The 14,589-nt window shown below is 35.0% G+C and overlaps 1 protein-coding gene across 8 annotated transcripts in view; it reads left to right on the forward strand.

Moving 5' to 3' along the window:
- The window catches only part of ANKS1B (ankyrin repeat and sterile alpha motif domain containing 1B), a 407,446-nt gene that overhangs the window by 112,876 nt on the left and 279,981 nt on the right, over positions 1–14,589 (forward strand). For all 8 annotated transcript variants that reach the window (XM_030960758.1, XM_030960760.1, XM_030960754.1 and 5 more), the window contains one exon: positions 3,367–3,532. In XM_030960758.1, coding sequence (XP_030816618.1) covers positions 3,367–3,532 — 166 coding nt within the window. The remainder of the gene's footprint in view (positions 1–3,366; positions 3,533–14,589) is intronic.

The following is a 14,589-nucleotide window of genomic DNA, read 5'->3' on the forward strand; positions in this document are numbered from 1 at the left end:
AAAACCTACTTCTTTTAATGTGCTAGAAGCCCAGTACGTTATTTTTGTGAAGTTATAATTTCAAATAAGGATAAATTCTGTCTTGATGTTGGTGGTCAGTTATATGTCTCATGTTCAGCAATTTGGAGCGGTTAATAGAAACTTGAGATTGAATAATCTCTATTTTTAAAACAAAAATTATACTCTGATTTTGATTTCGGGGCTAAAGATAAAGGATAAGTATTTTTAGGATTTTTTTATTATGGAGTTGATAATAACCTGGACATGTGGTATTACTGTAGTTACTTGTTATTGCAGTTGATTGAGATCTTTCAATCTTAAAAAAGAACAGAATCACATTGCATCACACCTGATAAAATCTTACAACATCTGCTAATGTTTAAATTGGTGAATTAGTTTAGATCTTAAAAATTTCTAGAAGTGCTCAGTACCAGCAAAATGGAGAACATTTTGCAGCAACCAGAAGACTTTGCAATGCCAGTGATGAGAAGTTTTTTTTTTCTTTTTGCTACATAAGCACTTTTTATTAAAGGTTTATCATCTTCACTTAATGAGTTGCTAGAATTTCTGGATTTCTAAAGTATTAACAATTCTTTTTTGGCTCTAACTCATTTAACTTCTGCTGGATATACTATTATTATATTTTATTTATTAGAGAGATAATTAGGGAGACTTTAGTTGCTGGTAGTGTACATTGTGACAATTTTCTGAGTAATTCCATCATTTTTATTTATTCTTCTCTGACATCTATATTCATGCAATGTTAATTACAGAATGTTGAATAACATTCAGAAAATCAAATTGAATGTTAAGAGCAATTAGGAAAGGAGTAGAGTACAAAAAAATCATTATGTCAGTATGACTGCTTGGTGAGCCCTCATCTTGAATCAGGAAATCTGAGAAAATGTCATCCCTGTCACATCATTGAAAACTGAGAGGATGAAGGGTGACAGGGATGGTCAAAATCCTGGAACAGCTGGGTGGGTAGGTTAGTATTTCTCATTCCCTAAAGGAGAGGACATGGCAAGTGCATATGTCTGTGACATTACAAGGAGAGGATAAGTAAAGAACAACCCTTCATTACCATCTAAAGTATGAAACAGCGATGTCAAACTTGGTGAGATAGTTAAAAACAAAATGGGGGCATGCAAACTATGAATGGGGACATGTGCTCTAAGGGCAACTTGAGAAAGCAATTCTAGAAAGTTGGATTGGTACACATGTGAAACAAAGTCAGCACCCTTTGACTAGGAAGTGCGAGACCCACAGGGTGTTGCAGAAGGAGGAGCAGTTACTGCATACTTGACCTAATCTCAGGCTGGTTTCACTGTTCTCTAGGTCAGCACTGTTGGCTGCCTTTACAGACAGAATGTTGGGTGACACAAAGTATGATTCAAAGTCTATTCTAATGTTTGATGTATCAACTTTTAATTTTTTTTTTTTTTTAATGCAGCTGAACTCAAGCACTGAACAGAATTTCCCTTTGGTGTTTTGTGACAATTTTAAGGCTGCAGTATTTCTTCATGGGCTTCTCTAGGCAGATTTACTATAATTAGGGTTTTGGCATTCTGACTTAAATGCCAAATGGTTTCTTGAAGAGTACAAGGATTAAATTGAAGTCTCCTGTTTTAGTCATTGCTTTGGTAAATAAATTTTTGCCTCTGCCTTTTTACAGCAGACTTAAATGGACAGGATAAAAATTCTCTTTTTTTTCAAGGTTGGAAGGATTTCTTCTCTTGTCCTGCAGTTGCACTTCAGCTGCTTCAATGCCTCTGTATAATTTTCTATTAACTTCATTTAAGGAATGAAATGGCTTAAGCTAATAAAGTTACATTTGGAACTGCAGGAAACCTACTTGCAAAATCTTGTAATCTTTATAATGTCTACTACGTGAAACTAGTTATTATTAGTCTATATATGTGAGATTACTAATACTGAGAGCTCATAATCTGACTAGGTAGAAACTGGAAAGGTAGAAACAGGTAGAGATACAATCTCATTCCTCGTTTAGATATGTTTTTTGAATGCTGACTGCCAATTTTGTATTGTTTGCTGGTACATACTAATTTTTTAATTACAAATGCATCTTAGTATTCAATTTATTATTTTATTATATTTATTTATTTATTATTCTCTTTATTCTATTTATTTTATTTGTATGATTTTTTCCCTGATCACAGTTACTAGTGTTCATTTTCAAGTTCTTTGTTAATTTAACCTGGGATTTAAATCTTTCTCTACCAAAGTCATCAATAATTTTGAAGTGAAGCTACTCTTGGTGTCATCTTAACCCTATTCTTTGAGAGGCCTTGAATTATTGCCTAACTATGAACTTACATAAAGATAAAATGACCACAATGACCAGGAAAAAACCCAAAAAACTAAGAGTCATGTAATTATATGCTAACAGTATAAATCATTTATCCAAAAAGGCACTGTTACCTACAGCCCTAGCTTACCTTAGGTAATATAAGTTCTTGGTGAAGAAATTGTTACTCCACATTTTGTTTTAGACTTCCCATTCTTCAATCATTTTCTTAGTATTTATGATAGTATTTAACTGTCAGGGTGCTTTCCTACCCTTTAGCCTTTTATTATATCATATTTGATTTGCTGTATGTCCAATGTAAGAAACATGTGAAAATATGTCTTTGCCCATTCAATTGCTTTCTGCTGGGATTAAAAAATATAAATCTCTGTTGAAACGGGATGTTATCTTTTTATTCATGGTCGAAACTAGAACAGTCTGCTTGATTGGATTACTGTACCAGTAAAACTTCTAATTCCTTTTTTCCTCCTCCCTCAACATTTGCTAATCAGTGGAATTTGCTGTACATATCACTATTATGGGACCTTTTGTCATTATTTTGCTCAAATGTAGAGCAGTAATTCATCTTCATTCACAGCCTGGGATCTTTCCATCCATATGTAGAAGGCGTATTTTAAGTTTTCTTATATGTAATATAAATATTTTGTAAAACCATCCCTGAAGAGAATGTAATTGTAGTGGCTAATGTAATTGTTGCTCTCATGAGATACAATTAAAAAAGAAAATGAGACATCCCCTGAATTACAAGCTAGCAAAATAGGTATTGCAAAAGCAGCAATTCTGTCTTCATTAAATAAAAAGTTTGATGAATGAAGCTCTTCTGTAAACTGAAAAACAACTGTATTATACAGAAATTTAAAGATATAAGTGTTTTCTTCTAGCATGCAACTAATTCTTCTGGTCTGTTGCAGTTTGGATTTCAGCAGAATGAGGTATTTAATTTACTGAATTCTAAACCCTACTAGCCAGAGTTATTGAGCCTGGTCCTTTTCATCTGAGAAATATCTCTCTTACCTACTTAAATTTTTGCATTTCAGGAATCCTATTCAAAGAAGAGAGGTTATGCACTGGAAGCAATACCTTCTGTACCTCTGGATGCAGTTCCTTCAGAAAATGACAGCAGTCTTTGTGATTCCATAGACGTAGCAGTCACCAAAAAACCTTGTTCCCTAGAGATAGCAAGAGTTCCTTCCTCAAGACCAGGTAAATCACCAAATAATCCTTCACACAGTCATTGGTGTAAGTGTTAATCTATAGAATATGTAGGTTTATGTTTTTAAGCACGCAGTTCTCTGTTTATCACAGTGTGATTATAGTCTTCCATTAGCTACTATAGGAGCTTCACATCAGAACAAAGATTAATAGCAAAATGTTGTAGAAGTGAAAACAAAGCCGATGTTTAAGGACTTTCCTAGATAAATACAAGGTTGCAAAAAGCCAAATTAGAAAGAGTTTCTTGCAGACAAGCCTTTTGCAGTAATCCTTTAACCAACCTGTTTCTTTTTTTTCTAAGTACCCCTTAGCAACAACATTATGGAACTACTTCAAAATTCAAAGTACTCTACATTTTCATGTTACTTGAAAGAATATCTGATCCATTTTTGAAAATTAAATGGTGAATGAGAATTAAGAGAATATTAAATATTAAATGACAGTTTGACAGACTGCTGTTTGTGTTATATATAATGTTTGAACAACAGTGAGTTAAAATGGTTAAAAACTAATAGAATTATGCTAAGTCAGATATTATCTGTAAGTATGATATTATCTGTAAGAATTGTGTATATGTTCTCCAAAATTATATGATCTCTTCCATTACCCTTGTTTGAACTCTTCATTAGCCACCACCTGGTACAGGAATTTCAGAATCTAGTCATTTTGCTCTAAGTAATTGTACTGAGAGTCTGCTGTGATAAATGACAGTTCTCAGCAGCAGAGACCTATTTGAAACAGGCAATTGACTTTCTGACCTGTGTGATCTTGATTAGGAATCATGATTTGGGTAACGTACAAGGATGACAGGTGATTGTTGACTAACATCATGCTACTGCTCTGGTCTGTGTAAGGGGAAGCACCTTCTTGATTTCACAGCTGAACTAATATTGAAGGGGTGCCAGGGCTATATCAGGTATAGTGTATGAGCACCAGATAGCAAGATACAGCTTTGGAGTGTGCAAGGTAAGGTGGAGCGGATCATAGTTCCTACCTGTCTTTTAAATTTGGGCTAAAGAAGACTTGCTGGAACCTGAATTATAAGCAGCAGTCTAAAATGTGGCACAAAATAAGGTGGCATCTTTGTAGCATAGTTGCACAGAATGGACCAGAATCTGTCTTGAACATCAGCACGACTACTTACTTCTACTACTTGTTTCTGACTTTGATGATTTTGGCTCTGATAGTTTGAAACAAAATTAGTATGTGCAGGACAATACTGTGGGTTGCTTTTCAGTAGAGGAAGAAAATAGCAAATTATCTTTGTTTTTCACACTTCTACTTGAATAATTGCCATAAATGTATTTATTGTAGTGGAAAGACTACTGTACACATACCCAATAAATTGGTAGGGGGAGTTCATTACCTGTCTTCTTAATAATGGGGCTCAACAACAAATCTTCCCATTTTTTAAAACAAGATGGAGCTTTTACTAGTTAAAATACCAGCTTTGGAATTGTGCTTTCCGCTGAACACAAGCATTTTTCCTAGGCATAGTAAATCCATTAAGATCAGCATGAAACGCAGATGCTATAAAGGACATTTTTATGTCTTAATCTGGAAATATGTTTTGTGTAAAGTTTAAAATAGTGTGTATCAGAGGCCTACAGTATAACCAAGGAAGCTGTAGAACATTCATGAGGGCATGCATGATATTTAGAAGATCTAACAAGATCAATGAGTTGACAATACAAATGTACTGTAATTCCTTCTGTTAATTTTCCATATATCGCTATGATATTTTCCTCTTGGCATTTTATTGGGAAGAACATTCGGCTGCATAGAAAAATGTAGTTTTATTTTAAGCTATAAATGTAGAAACTATCTAACTGGCCTGGCTTGCAAGCCATATCTGGAATCATGTTGGCTCTTATCTTTTACTAGAAATGGACCAAATGAAATAAATCATGACACTTTCAGTTATAAGGTATTTAGCACAAGGTGTAATTGTATGCGAAGTCATCCTGCCACTTTAGGTTATATGGATTTATTGCTTGAATAAGTTACATATTATTATACATAATTTATTTAAAATAAATATCTAATTCTGCATAGGTTTTTTTCCTGAATTTACCTCAGTTTTTGTGTCACTGAGACATGCCAACTTTGGGAATACTGTTTCAAATTTCTGTATTATGTGATATGTAGAGTTCTGTGGACAAAAAACAGGCTGCTCTGTAGTTCTCCCAAGTCTTGTTGTTGAACTGGTGGGGAATCACAGAAGATGGGAACTCCATGCGACAGATGGTAAAGGCTTGTTTGTTTTCAGGGAGAAAAACTGAATAGAAAGCAAATGAAAGTAGTCGTAAAGTTGGTTAAGTCTACTTCTGAAACCCTATTTTGTGTGACTTTTATGTCTGTTTGCAAGAAATTAGGTTTATATAGGAAGAGGAATGGTTACATTTGTTGGTTTATGCTCACAGTTAAAGCAATTGCTTCTAATTAGCACAGATTTAAGAGTAAAAAGGACTGTGTCTCAGTCCCAGTTAAACTGTTCTTTTCTTCTGTGATAGAGTGATAGGACAAGTTTGGCAGAGTGTATAAGCATTTCTCATCATTTCCACCTTTAAACTAGTAGTTAAGACATGATAGGAATATTCTGAAATACTGTGCTCTTTGAAAACATTCTTTCCATTAATTAAAATATAAATTTGGGGTTAAAATTTCATAGATCCATCTTATAAAATGAATATAAAATAATGATTCATTAATCAATCTGACTGATTCTTCCATTGGCTATTGTCCTGTTGGATATGTACTGTATCCAACAGTATCGGTATCCCTTAAACTAGGCATTTCTGCTATTCATTTTAATTTTTACACAGCTCTTCTATTTAAAAAATTCACATGACATATTTAATCTTGAAAAATAATAATGAAATTTTATTAGTTCATAAGCCATGCGTTAGTATTTTCCTTTTGCTTTTAGGGACGTAATGAAATTTTGTGAACTAGAGCAACAAATCATCTTAGAGAAAGTGTAAATTAATTCAAAAAGATGTTAGTGAATTTAGTGTGGTTTTGGTCATGTATATGGAATCCAGAATACTGATTAAGGTATTGGGGCTACTTTTTTTTTTATAGGGGGCTCTGATGTTAAAGACCCTTACTGACCTGTACCCTTAGTAGCTTAGACATTCTGTACCACAATCCATCCTTGCACCTCATAGTGTCATCCATTTTATTTAGGAGAGTTATTGAATGAAATCTGAGCTACATTAGGGTTTTTTAGTGGTAGTTAAGTGCATGTCCTTACCCAGCAGGGAGATTTATATCTCTTTGAGTCTGCTTTTACCATTTCTACTGCAGAAACTCCCCATGAGTGAGACCAGGTGACAGTTCACATGTTATATTTTCAATAATAGTGAGTGATGGCCAGCAATAATTAAACTATTTTTAGGTCTCCTTGAGTATCATCAGGAAATAGAACTTTTCAAACTCTGTTTCTCCCACATAACTTGTGGAAGAAAAATGCAACCACCTTCCTTGGGAAATTTGTTCTGTCTATGCAGATTAACAAAGGTTTTAATAAAGCATCTCAATGACAAGAGACATTTCTCTATGCCCACTGCATGAGAATCATCATTGGATAAGAGAATTCTAGTTCAAGAACCTCTTATGTTTCATTATGTTACTTTGCTGTGGCTGCAGGTCAGGGTCACCTTAGTGAGCCATCTTCAACTCTAAAAACAGCTGAGCTGTGGCAAAGCAGAACTCAGTGTGGGCTGCAAAATCCAGCTGAAAAATAAGGTGAATACTATAGGGCTTCGCTTGTGCTGAGCTCTCAGCCACTGCACAGTCAGCAATTCCCAAGGCAGTAATTTTAAAGATAGCTCTTGTACAACTACTCTACTTGGTTATATCAAAGATACGGATTCTATCAGGGATAAAGTTGTCCTTAGATATGTGATGTGTTGCTAGTAGCCTATAGCAGGCAAACACAAGGCAAAGAGCTGAAACATAAATAAAGAGATAGCAGCTATTCTGCTACTTTGCCCAGCTAAGTGTACTTTGAAGCAATCTTGCTGTTGTTAGTGAGGATGTTTTTGTTATCAGAAAAAATTGCTTGGTTTGTGCTTAAATGCCAGTGACTCCTCAGGAGGACCAGGCAGTTAATAAATCTGTAATTAATCATACCTTCTTCTTATAGCCTCATAATCACAACAGGGAAATAATAAAAAGTAGTTGACATTGAATTAATACAATCTACCAAACTGTCCCCAAGTTGGCCAGTTCTTTGCACTATTAAGGTTGGGTTGGTTTTTTTTGCTTTCTCAGCCTGGCATCCCTCTCCTGTCATTACAGTGAAAATGAACCTGAAAACTTGTCAATGCGTCATATCACCTCAGCTGTATAACACTGTGTCAGCAGTCTCACACAGATATCTAGGAGTCTCTTCTCCAGAAACCTGAATAGAAAAAAGAGCCTAGCTGTGATAACATTTTTATCAACATTAAAATATGTCTTCTGCTTAATTTCAAAATCATCAAATACTTGTCTTGGTAAATAAAGTTCTGTTTGTCAGATCATCAGTTTCTGTTTGACTTCAGTAATCCTGAATATTTGCACACTTCAGTTTTCCAGATTGAGACTAAGATCCCAAATACATATTTTCTAACTTTAATAATTTATACCTTCAGTTTTGTGCAGTTATTTTCTAGTTATAAGCAAATCAGTGAAAAGTGGCCACAAGAAGGAACCCATCACACTGCCAGATATAAAAAATTATCTGGATGAATAGAAGTTCAAGAGTGTAGCTTTAGTCATCGATGCTTCACCGCTTTGAAACTCCAATTGATCTGAAGGGTCAGACACAAACCTTTCTGAAAGCCACTCACACTTGAATTGCCTCAAGCAGGACTGCTAATAGAGCTGTATTTCATTTCAGTATGCTTTTTAAACCAGAGATAGTAGGGTATAGTGCACTTAAACACATGACCTACAGTCCAACTCCCCAGGCTTAAATACTTTCAATGAAAGATATTTAATGATCAAGAAAGTCATCTTAGTTGTGTAGGGGGAAGAGCATAATAAAGGAGGCAGGGTAACAGTTGGTCTAAACCAGCTGAAAATACTCTATGAAATTTAGCCTAATTAACACAAATGTTTCTGAAACAACTGGCTGTTCATGAAGGCTTTTGATATTGTGGTGCATATTCTAAATCATTACTACCTGCCTGCCATCAGTGCTGAATTTTCTAAGCAGCAGGGATGTGAACAGAGAACTTCAGAATGCTTATCAGGGCCATTAAAACTTACTAGTGCTTCAGGACCTGACATGACATCACAGCACGAGCCTGCCAGAGCTGAGGAAGTGTTTCAACAACACTTTGGGACCTGATGTAATTCTTGGTGCTGTTCTGTGCAGGGCCATGAGTTGGACTTTGGTGATCTTGTTGACCCCTTCCAAGGAATTATTATCAGAATATTCTGTGATTCAGTGGTGATATATGAGTGCTAATCAAATGTCCCTTCTTGTCCTGTCTATTACTCAAGGGGACATTATCTCCAAAGAGTGTAATTGGTCTGTGTGATGAGTGAGAAGCAAGGAGCCACTCAGAGCTTTTCATTACAGAACACAGGGCATAGGTATTGTAATGTGAGCCCTGCATCCTTTTGGTGGAGTTGGTCCACTGACAAAAGAGGGTTTTTGTTGTGTTTCCATAACAACCTAATAGCTGAACAAATCTTAGGCAGCACGCGTTTTCTTCTCTAAGTAATTTTTTGCCTTAGAGAAATGCTCCTGTTGTTAAATAAAGTTTCCCAGTTCTCAGGATGTTTTGCACTATGTAATCCCCCTTTACATCTAGCACAGAAAAAGTATCATAGGCCATGGAAAGGATGAGCAAGAGAGCCTCACAGTGCCCTGAAACGATGACAATATTCCCCTTAAAGGAAGAAAAGTTAGATTCTTGTCCTTATGTAGTTCCTTTCAAGGTAGATCTTCAAAATATCTGGGTTTTGTGCCTGTTGCTCTTCAAAGTCATCTGTATTAGAATCACTGATTTCTGTGCTAGATATTAAGAAGCTTCTTATTTCCAACTTCAGTGTATTCACAGCCAACTCCAGTCAAGACAGATATATCCTAAAATTCTGTCTTTGGAGAAGTTGGAGCTCTCCAGGAACTCTTCTGAAATCAAATCTGAATTAAAATATTTATACCGATGGAAGTGGTTGAACTGGAAAACAGATACTTTTTTTTCCAATTAAATGTTATATTTAGTCCAAATGAAAATAGTTTGATTTTCCTGTTTATGTGCTTTTTAGTAAAATTTACTTCAAAGTAAAAATTGAAAATTAGCAAAATTTTTCAGCTGAACTTTTGATCAATAACTTATTAATAGTGAAATGTAATGTCAAGACCTATACATTGTTTTTCTCTCCTATTATTTTCCTTACTTTAACCCATGTTTGAGCTAAATGGACATAATTTGGCTATTGTACAGAATGTATCAACTGACTTGTTTTAACAGGTTAATTTACAGTGTTGTAAGGTTCACATTCAGAGTTTCAAGATACACATCTAGGACACAGTACTAGAAACCAAACCACCCTTTTCCTGACTTTCAGTGGTGACACATTTTGTGTTGGTCATTCCAACTGCCACAGGATGTAGTCCAGGATATAGTGCACATTTTTGAGAAGTGATTTTGTCTAGTACATTAATATGTGTTTACAGTTAAGATTTTTCATTTCATGTGACCTTTTAATGAAAATAATGAGAATGCTGATGGAAGAGTGAAATATACAATAGCTTTTCTATCTTGCATTTTGCAATATATGAGAAGCTTTGGAGTTTTGTCTCATCAGAATGGTATTTTTATACCTGTTTTTTGTATTTCTGATATTATTTAATTAGGATGCTTTCTATTGACTTTTTAAATACTGTATCTCCTAGAGGAGCACAGTTCACCTGTGGTCCTGTGTTGGTCACTATTTTGTTGACAGGGGTTATAGACCTGCTGGTCTCAGTACCTAGGTCTCCAAGTGATCTGAGTCTCAGGCCGACATGCATTTTTAATGTCATTGATGTTAGCACATGTTTTGCCGCTGATTTCAGTTGGGTTAAATTCTCACTGTGTACATCATCTTACAAAACAAGTGTCTTATTAGAATTAGGAATTAGTTAATTAAGCGTTGATATGAGACTGGGAAAAATGTCTTTTGTATTATGAGATGAGGAATGAGGTACTATCTGTGAGAATATTGCCTTTCTGATTTTGTCCGAAATCAGGAGAAGATGCCTCTCAAATTATCTGCTACACTGTTGTAGTTGGAAGTGGTTGTAGACCAGTCAGCAAGGTGTGTAACTCTGATTTCTGCCCTAATAACTACCCCCTTCACATCAAGTTGTGACAACGTATTGAAGCTGTGGTCCACCCTAGCTATATTTGGGTAGTGTTCAGGAGGTGAGTGAGACAGCCTGAAAATCCTTTCTACATTGAAGTTTGTTCCTAGGTTGTCCAGGTTTGGAGGTTTAGTCAAGAAACAGGCCCAGGTGATTTGTATTCACTTTTTGTAGATGAATCCTGTCCCATATTCTTTCTTGACAGGTCTGTAACCTGCTGTCAGTAGGTACACCCACAGTGCACATCTCCCCTCCCTAATGTTTAAAGAAGAAAATATCCATGCTTTATTGTTTCAATTTTCTGCACAATGTGGGAATTGGTTTTTTTTTTGTTAGAAGTTACTAAGGGAGAAGAAAAAAAAACTTTTGTTGTGCAAAATAAGCACCATTTTCATTAGGTTTTGACCCCCTAATTATAAATGTATTAGCAGAACAAATTAAGAGATGAAGGAAAATAAATTATAAAAATTTTCAGTAGCAGTTCTTCCTCTGGCTTCCCCTCTAAGCAGTCCTGGGCAGCATGAGATAAAGCCATAGGTTCCTCTAACACAGCTGTTCCATTAGTTATTCTATTTTAAACAGTGAAATTTTCTATTTGGACAAACCTTTGTTATCATAAAACTCTCAAATTAATAACTAGAAAATTGAAATCATCCACTTTTGTCATCAAATGAGTGGCAGACTCTAACTCCAAATCAGTATGATAAAAATGAATTCTTTGCAGTGTTGGGAATAAAAAAAATCTGCTTTTTTTGGCCTTTTTTTTCTTTTTCTTTCACTTAACTTCTTGACTTTTGAAAAAAATGGGATTTTTTCCTGCAGGGCTAAAATAAAACTTCACTGTCATAAACTGAGAAGTAGACAGTGGAACAGACAGAAGTATTCAGTGATTACTGTTTCTAGAGTGCTTTCTTGGCTGGCTCTTCCCCATTTAACTGGCAGCTTTCAGAATCCTGACAAAGAGCATTAAAGGAATGAGTTTATGTAGGCTTTTTGACACTCCTTCTACCCATTGTGGATTTGCAGGATAAGGGTGGTAAAACTGTTACCTTTTTTCCATTTGGGTAGTGCACTCTTCTCATGCACATGTATCTGGAAGAAGTATAAAAATTTTTTTAATTTTCTCCACTGCATAAACAGACCACTTGAATAAAGTTTATTAATCCAAATGTACTTGTAGTACTTACCTCTATTCCAAAAACTTTGCATTTTATTTTAAAAACTAAGGTTAAATAATAAGATAATATCCAGTTTTTCTGAAGCACTGCTAATTTGCATGACCTATGTCCCTTCCATTTATTATTAATGGTGATCCATATCAGCTATTCCATTATTCCTGATCTCAGGCTAAAAGCCTATAATGACCAAGGTTACTCCATTGGCTTCCTTTTAGTCTTCTTAAATCTTATCAATATGCCAGGTACTATTAAGAGGCAGTATCCTTTATTGAGATGAATTCTTGCGAGATCTTTTTGAAATCTTAGATACAAATTAGATAGATTGATTAAAAATTTCTAGCTTTAGTAACTCTCATTTAACATTCATTTGGAATATTATCCTGTGAGTTTCTATTTGATATTTAGGGAAAATATTTTTCATCTCTTGGTTTATAATATTGTTGACCCTGCCACATTTCTAGAGTGATGTACCATAATTTCGTTTGTTCCATTGTCCATTTCCCCCACATTTTTATGACCTTGATACAGCAGAAGTCATGTGAAGAAACAGCATTTTAATCATAAAGGCTTCTTCAGTGTGCTTATGCACATGAGACTGAATTGAGGTTGCTCAATTGAGGTGTCAATTCTTACATATTGCAACTCTAATGTACTTTCCATTAAAACCTTATCATCCCTCTAAAAGGTTTTTAGTATATAATTAGGATAATTGCTCCCCTGGATAGCATCTCTGATAATATCCTGAAGAATGAAATGTTATTCTTAAAAATACTCTGTCATATTTGAAGTTAACACGCATGGGGGTGGCTGATACCATGGGATCTGTTCATTATCAAAATACGTGCACTCTCCACCCATCCATTATGTTCCAGTAAATATGTTTATGTTGAAGTAATTTCATTTTCCAAAGGACTAGCTTCCATTTTCTCTACAAACACAAGGAAAAAGGCTTCTGCTCAGCATATGTTAAAATTTTTCTGATGTTTCATTGGGTTTTATTATTATTCATTAAAATGCAGTTGAAAAAAATCAGCCCTCACAGGAGTTTTTGGCAATTTTTGCAAATGAGTGCTCATCAAAGTGTGTTCATTCTGACCAATGCTCAGTTTCATCCATCCTGGTGTGATTACTGTCTAGAATGATCTCATTATACACTTGACTGCATGCTGTCAGACAAAAACCCCTTTTCAAATCAAAACAATAATTCAAAGGAACATAATTATTTTTGGCTGTTTTGCATTTTAAAGCCCACATGAAAATATTATTTAGCAGGATTTGAGTTTTTCTTTGTTAAATGACTATTAGTTGCGACATTCTTTGTAGTACTTTTGAGTTAGGGCTGGAATATATATAGACCGCATAGAACATACTCCATTCTAGTAAGTAATACTACACCTCAGAGTGCTGATGGGATTGTTTGATAATTGAGCAGATGTAAATGACTGTGCCTTTCATAAGTGGCAGTAACTTAATAGATAAATGGGAAATAATACTTCTGTAAAAGTATTAAGTAAAATATTAATAAAAAGTATTAAGTAAAAAATACTTCTCACTGAATTGCTACTATTAGGAGTAATAGTAAAACTTCATCTATTAATTTGTTTGCAGTTTACATGCATCTGGTATATTCTGGAGGAATATAAGCTTGAAATAGGTATAGCATTGAACAGAGATCTTAATAGGTATATAGCTAATATTACATGTCTCCTGATGCACCTGTGAATTTTCTGCAAACCTTACCCTGGATTTTCTACAAAGCTTTTCAGTCTGACTCTTACTCCATTTTATAAGCTGAGAAGAACCAGTTATCTTGAGCTCATAGGTTTTCTCCTCTTATATTCAAGACTAGATACTGTGCTGTTTTGCATGAAGATGAAGTTGAGTCCTATAGTTTGAGAGATTCAGTGCTCAAGAGCTAGTGCTTCACTTGACTTATGTCTATAATGCAGTGCCATTCAAGTACTGTAAAAAAAGCTCAAGTGATTTCAGAAACACAGGAACTGCAATAGAGGTATGTGTTGAATCACACAAAGAACTCTGTCTTTTGTCGAAGATTAATTTCTCTGCTGTTTGGTCTCTCAATTTCAGATGGTAAAGCTGCTCAGCTCTAAATGTTTAATCAATAGACGCTGCAATATACTTATCTTAGGGCACTCTAGACATTCTCAGCATTACCAATGTTCCTGATCTCTCCTGCTCCTTGTGTAGGTTTTCCAGATTTTTTGGAATTTTTTGTATTGAAGATTGCAAGTTTAACACAGTTTATTTGGGAATGGTTTGTGACTTGCTGCAGATGGCAAGTAGATGTGTAGCACAGTTTTTGTTATGCGATTACCTTTGATTTAGCTATTAGATTTGATTACCTGGGCAATCCCTTGTGTTTCTATGTCCCATATCAGGGATGTGGAAGATCAGGGGAGCCCTAAGCATCAGGCTATAATATGAGTGACTATATCTGTATCACAGAACACGAGAATTTTGTTAAATGCTTGGTACATCCTGTGTGCATCCCAGCTCCATGC

This window comes from Camarhynchus parvulus, chromosome 1A (assembly GCF_901933205.1).
Source record: "Camarhynchus parvulus chromosome 1A, STF_HiC, whole genome shotgun sequence".
Taxonomy (NCBI): Eukaryota; Metazoa; Chordata; class Aves; order Passeriformes; family Thraupidae; genus Camarhynchus; species Camarhynchus parvulus.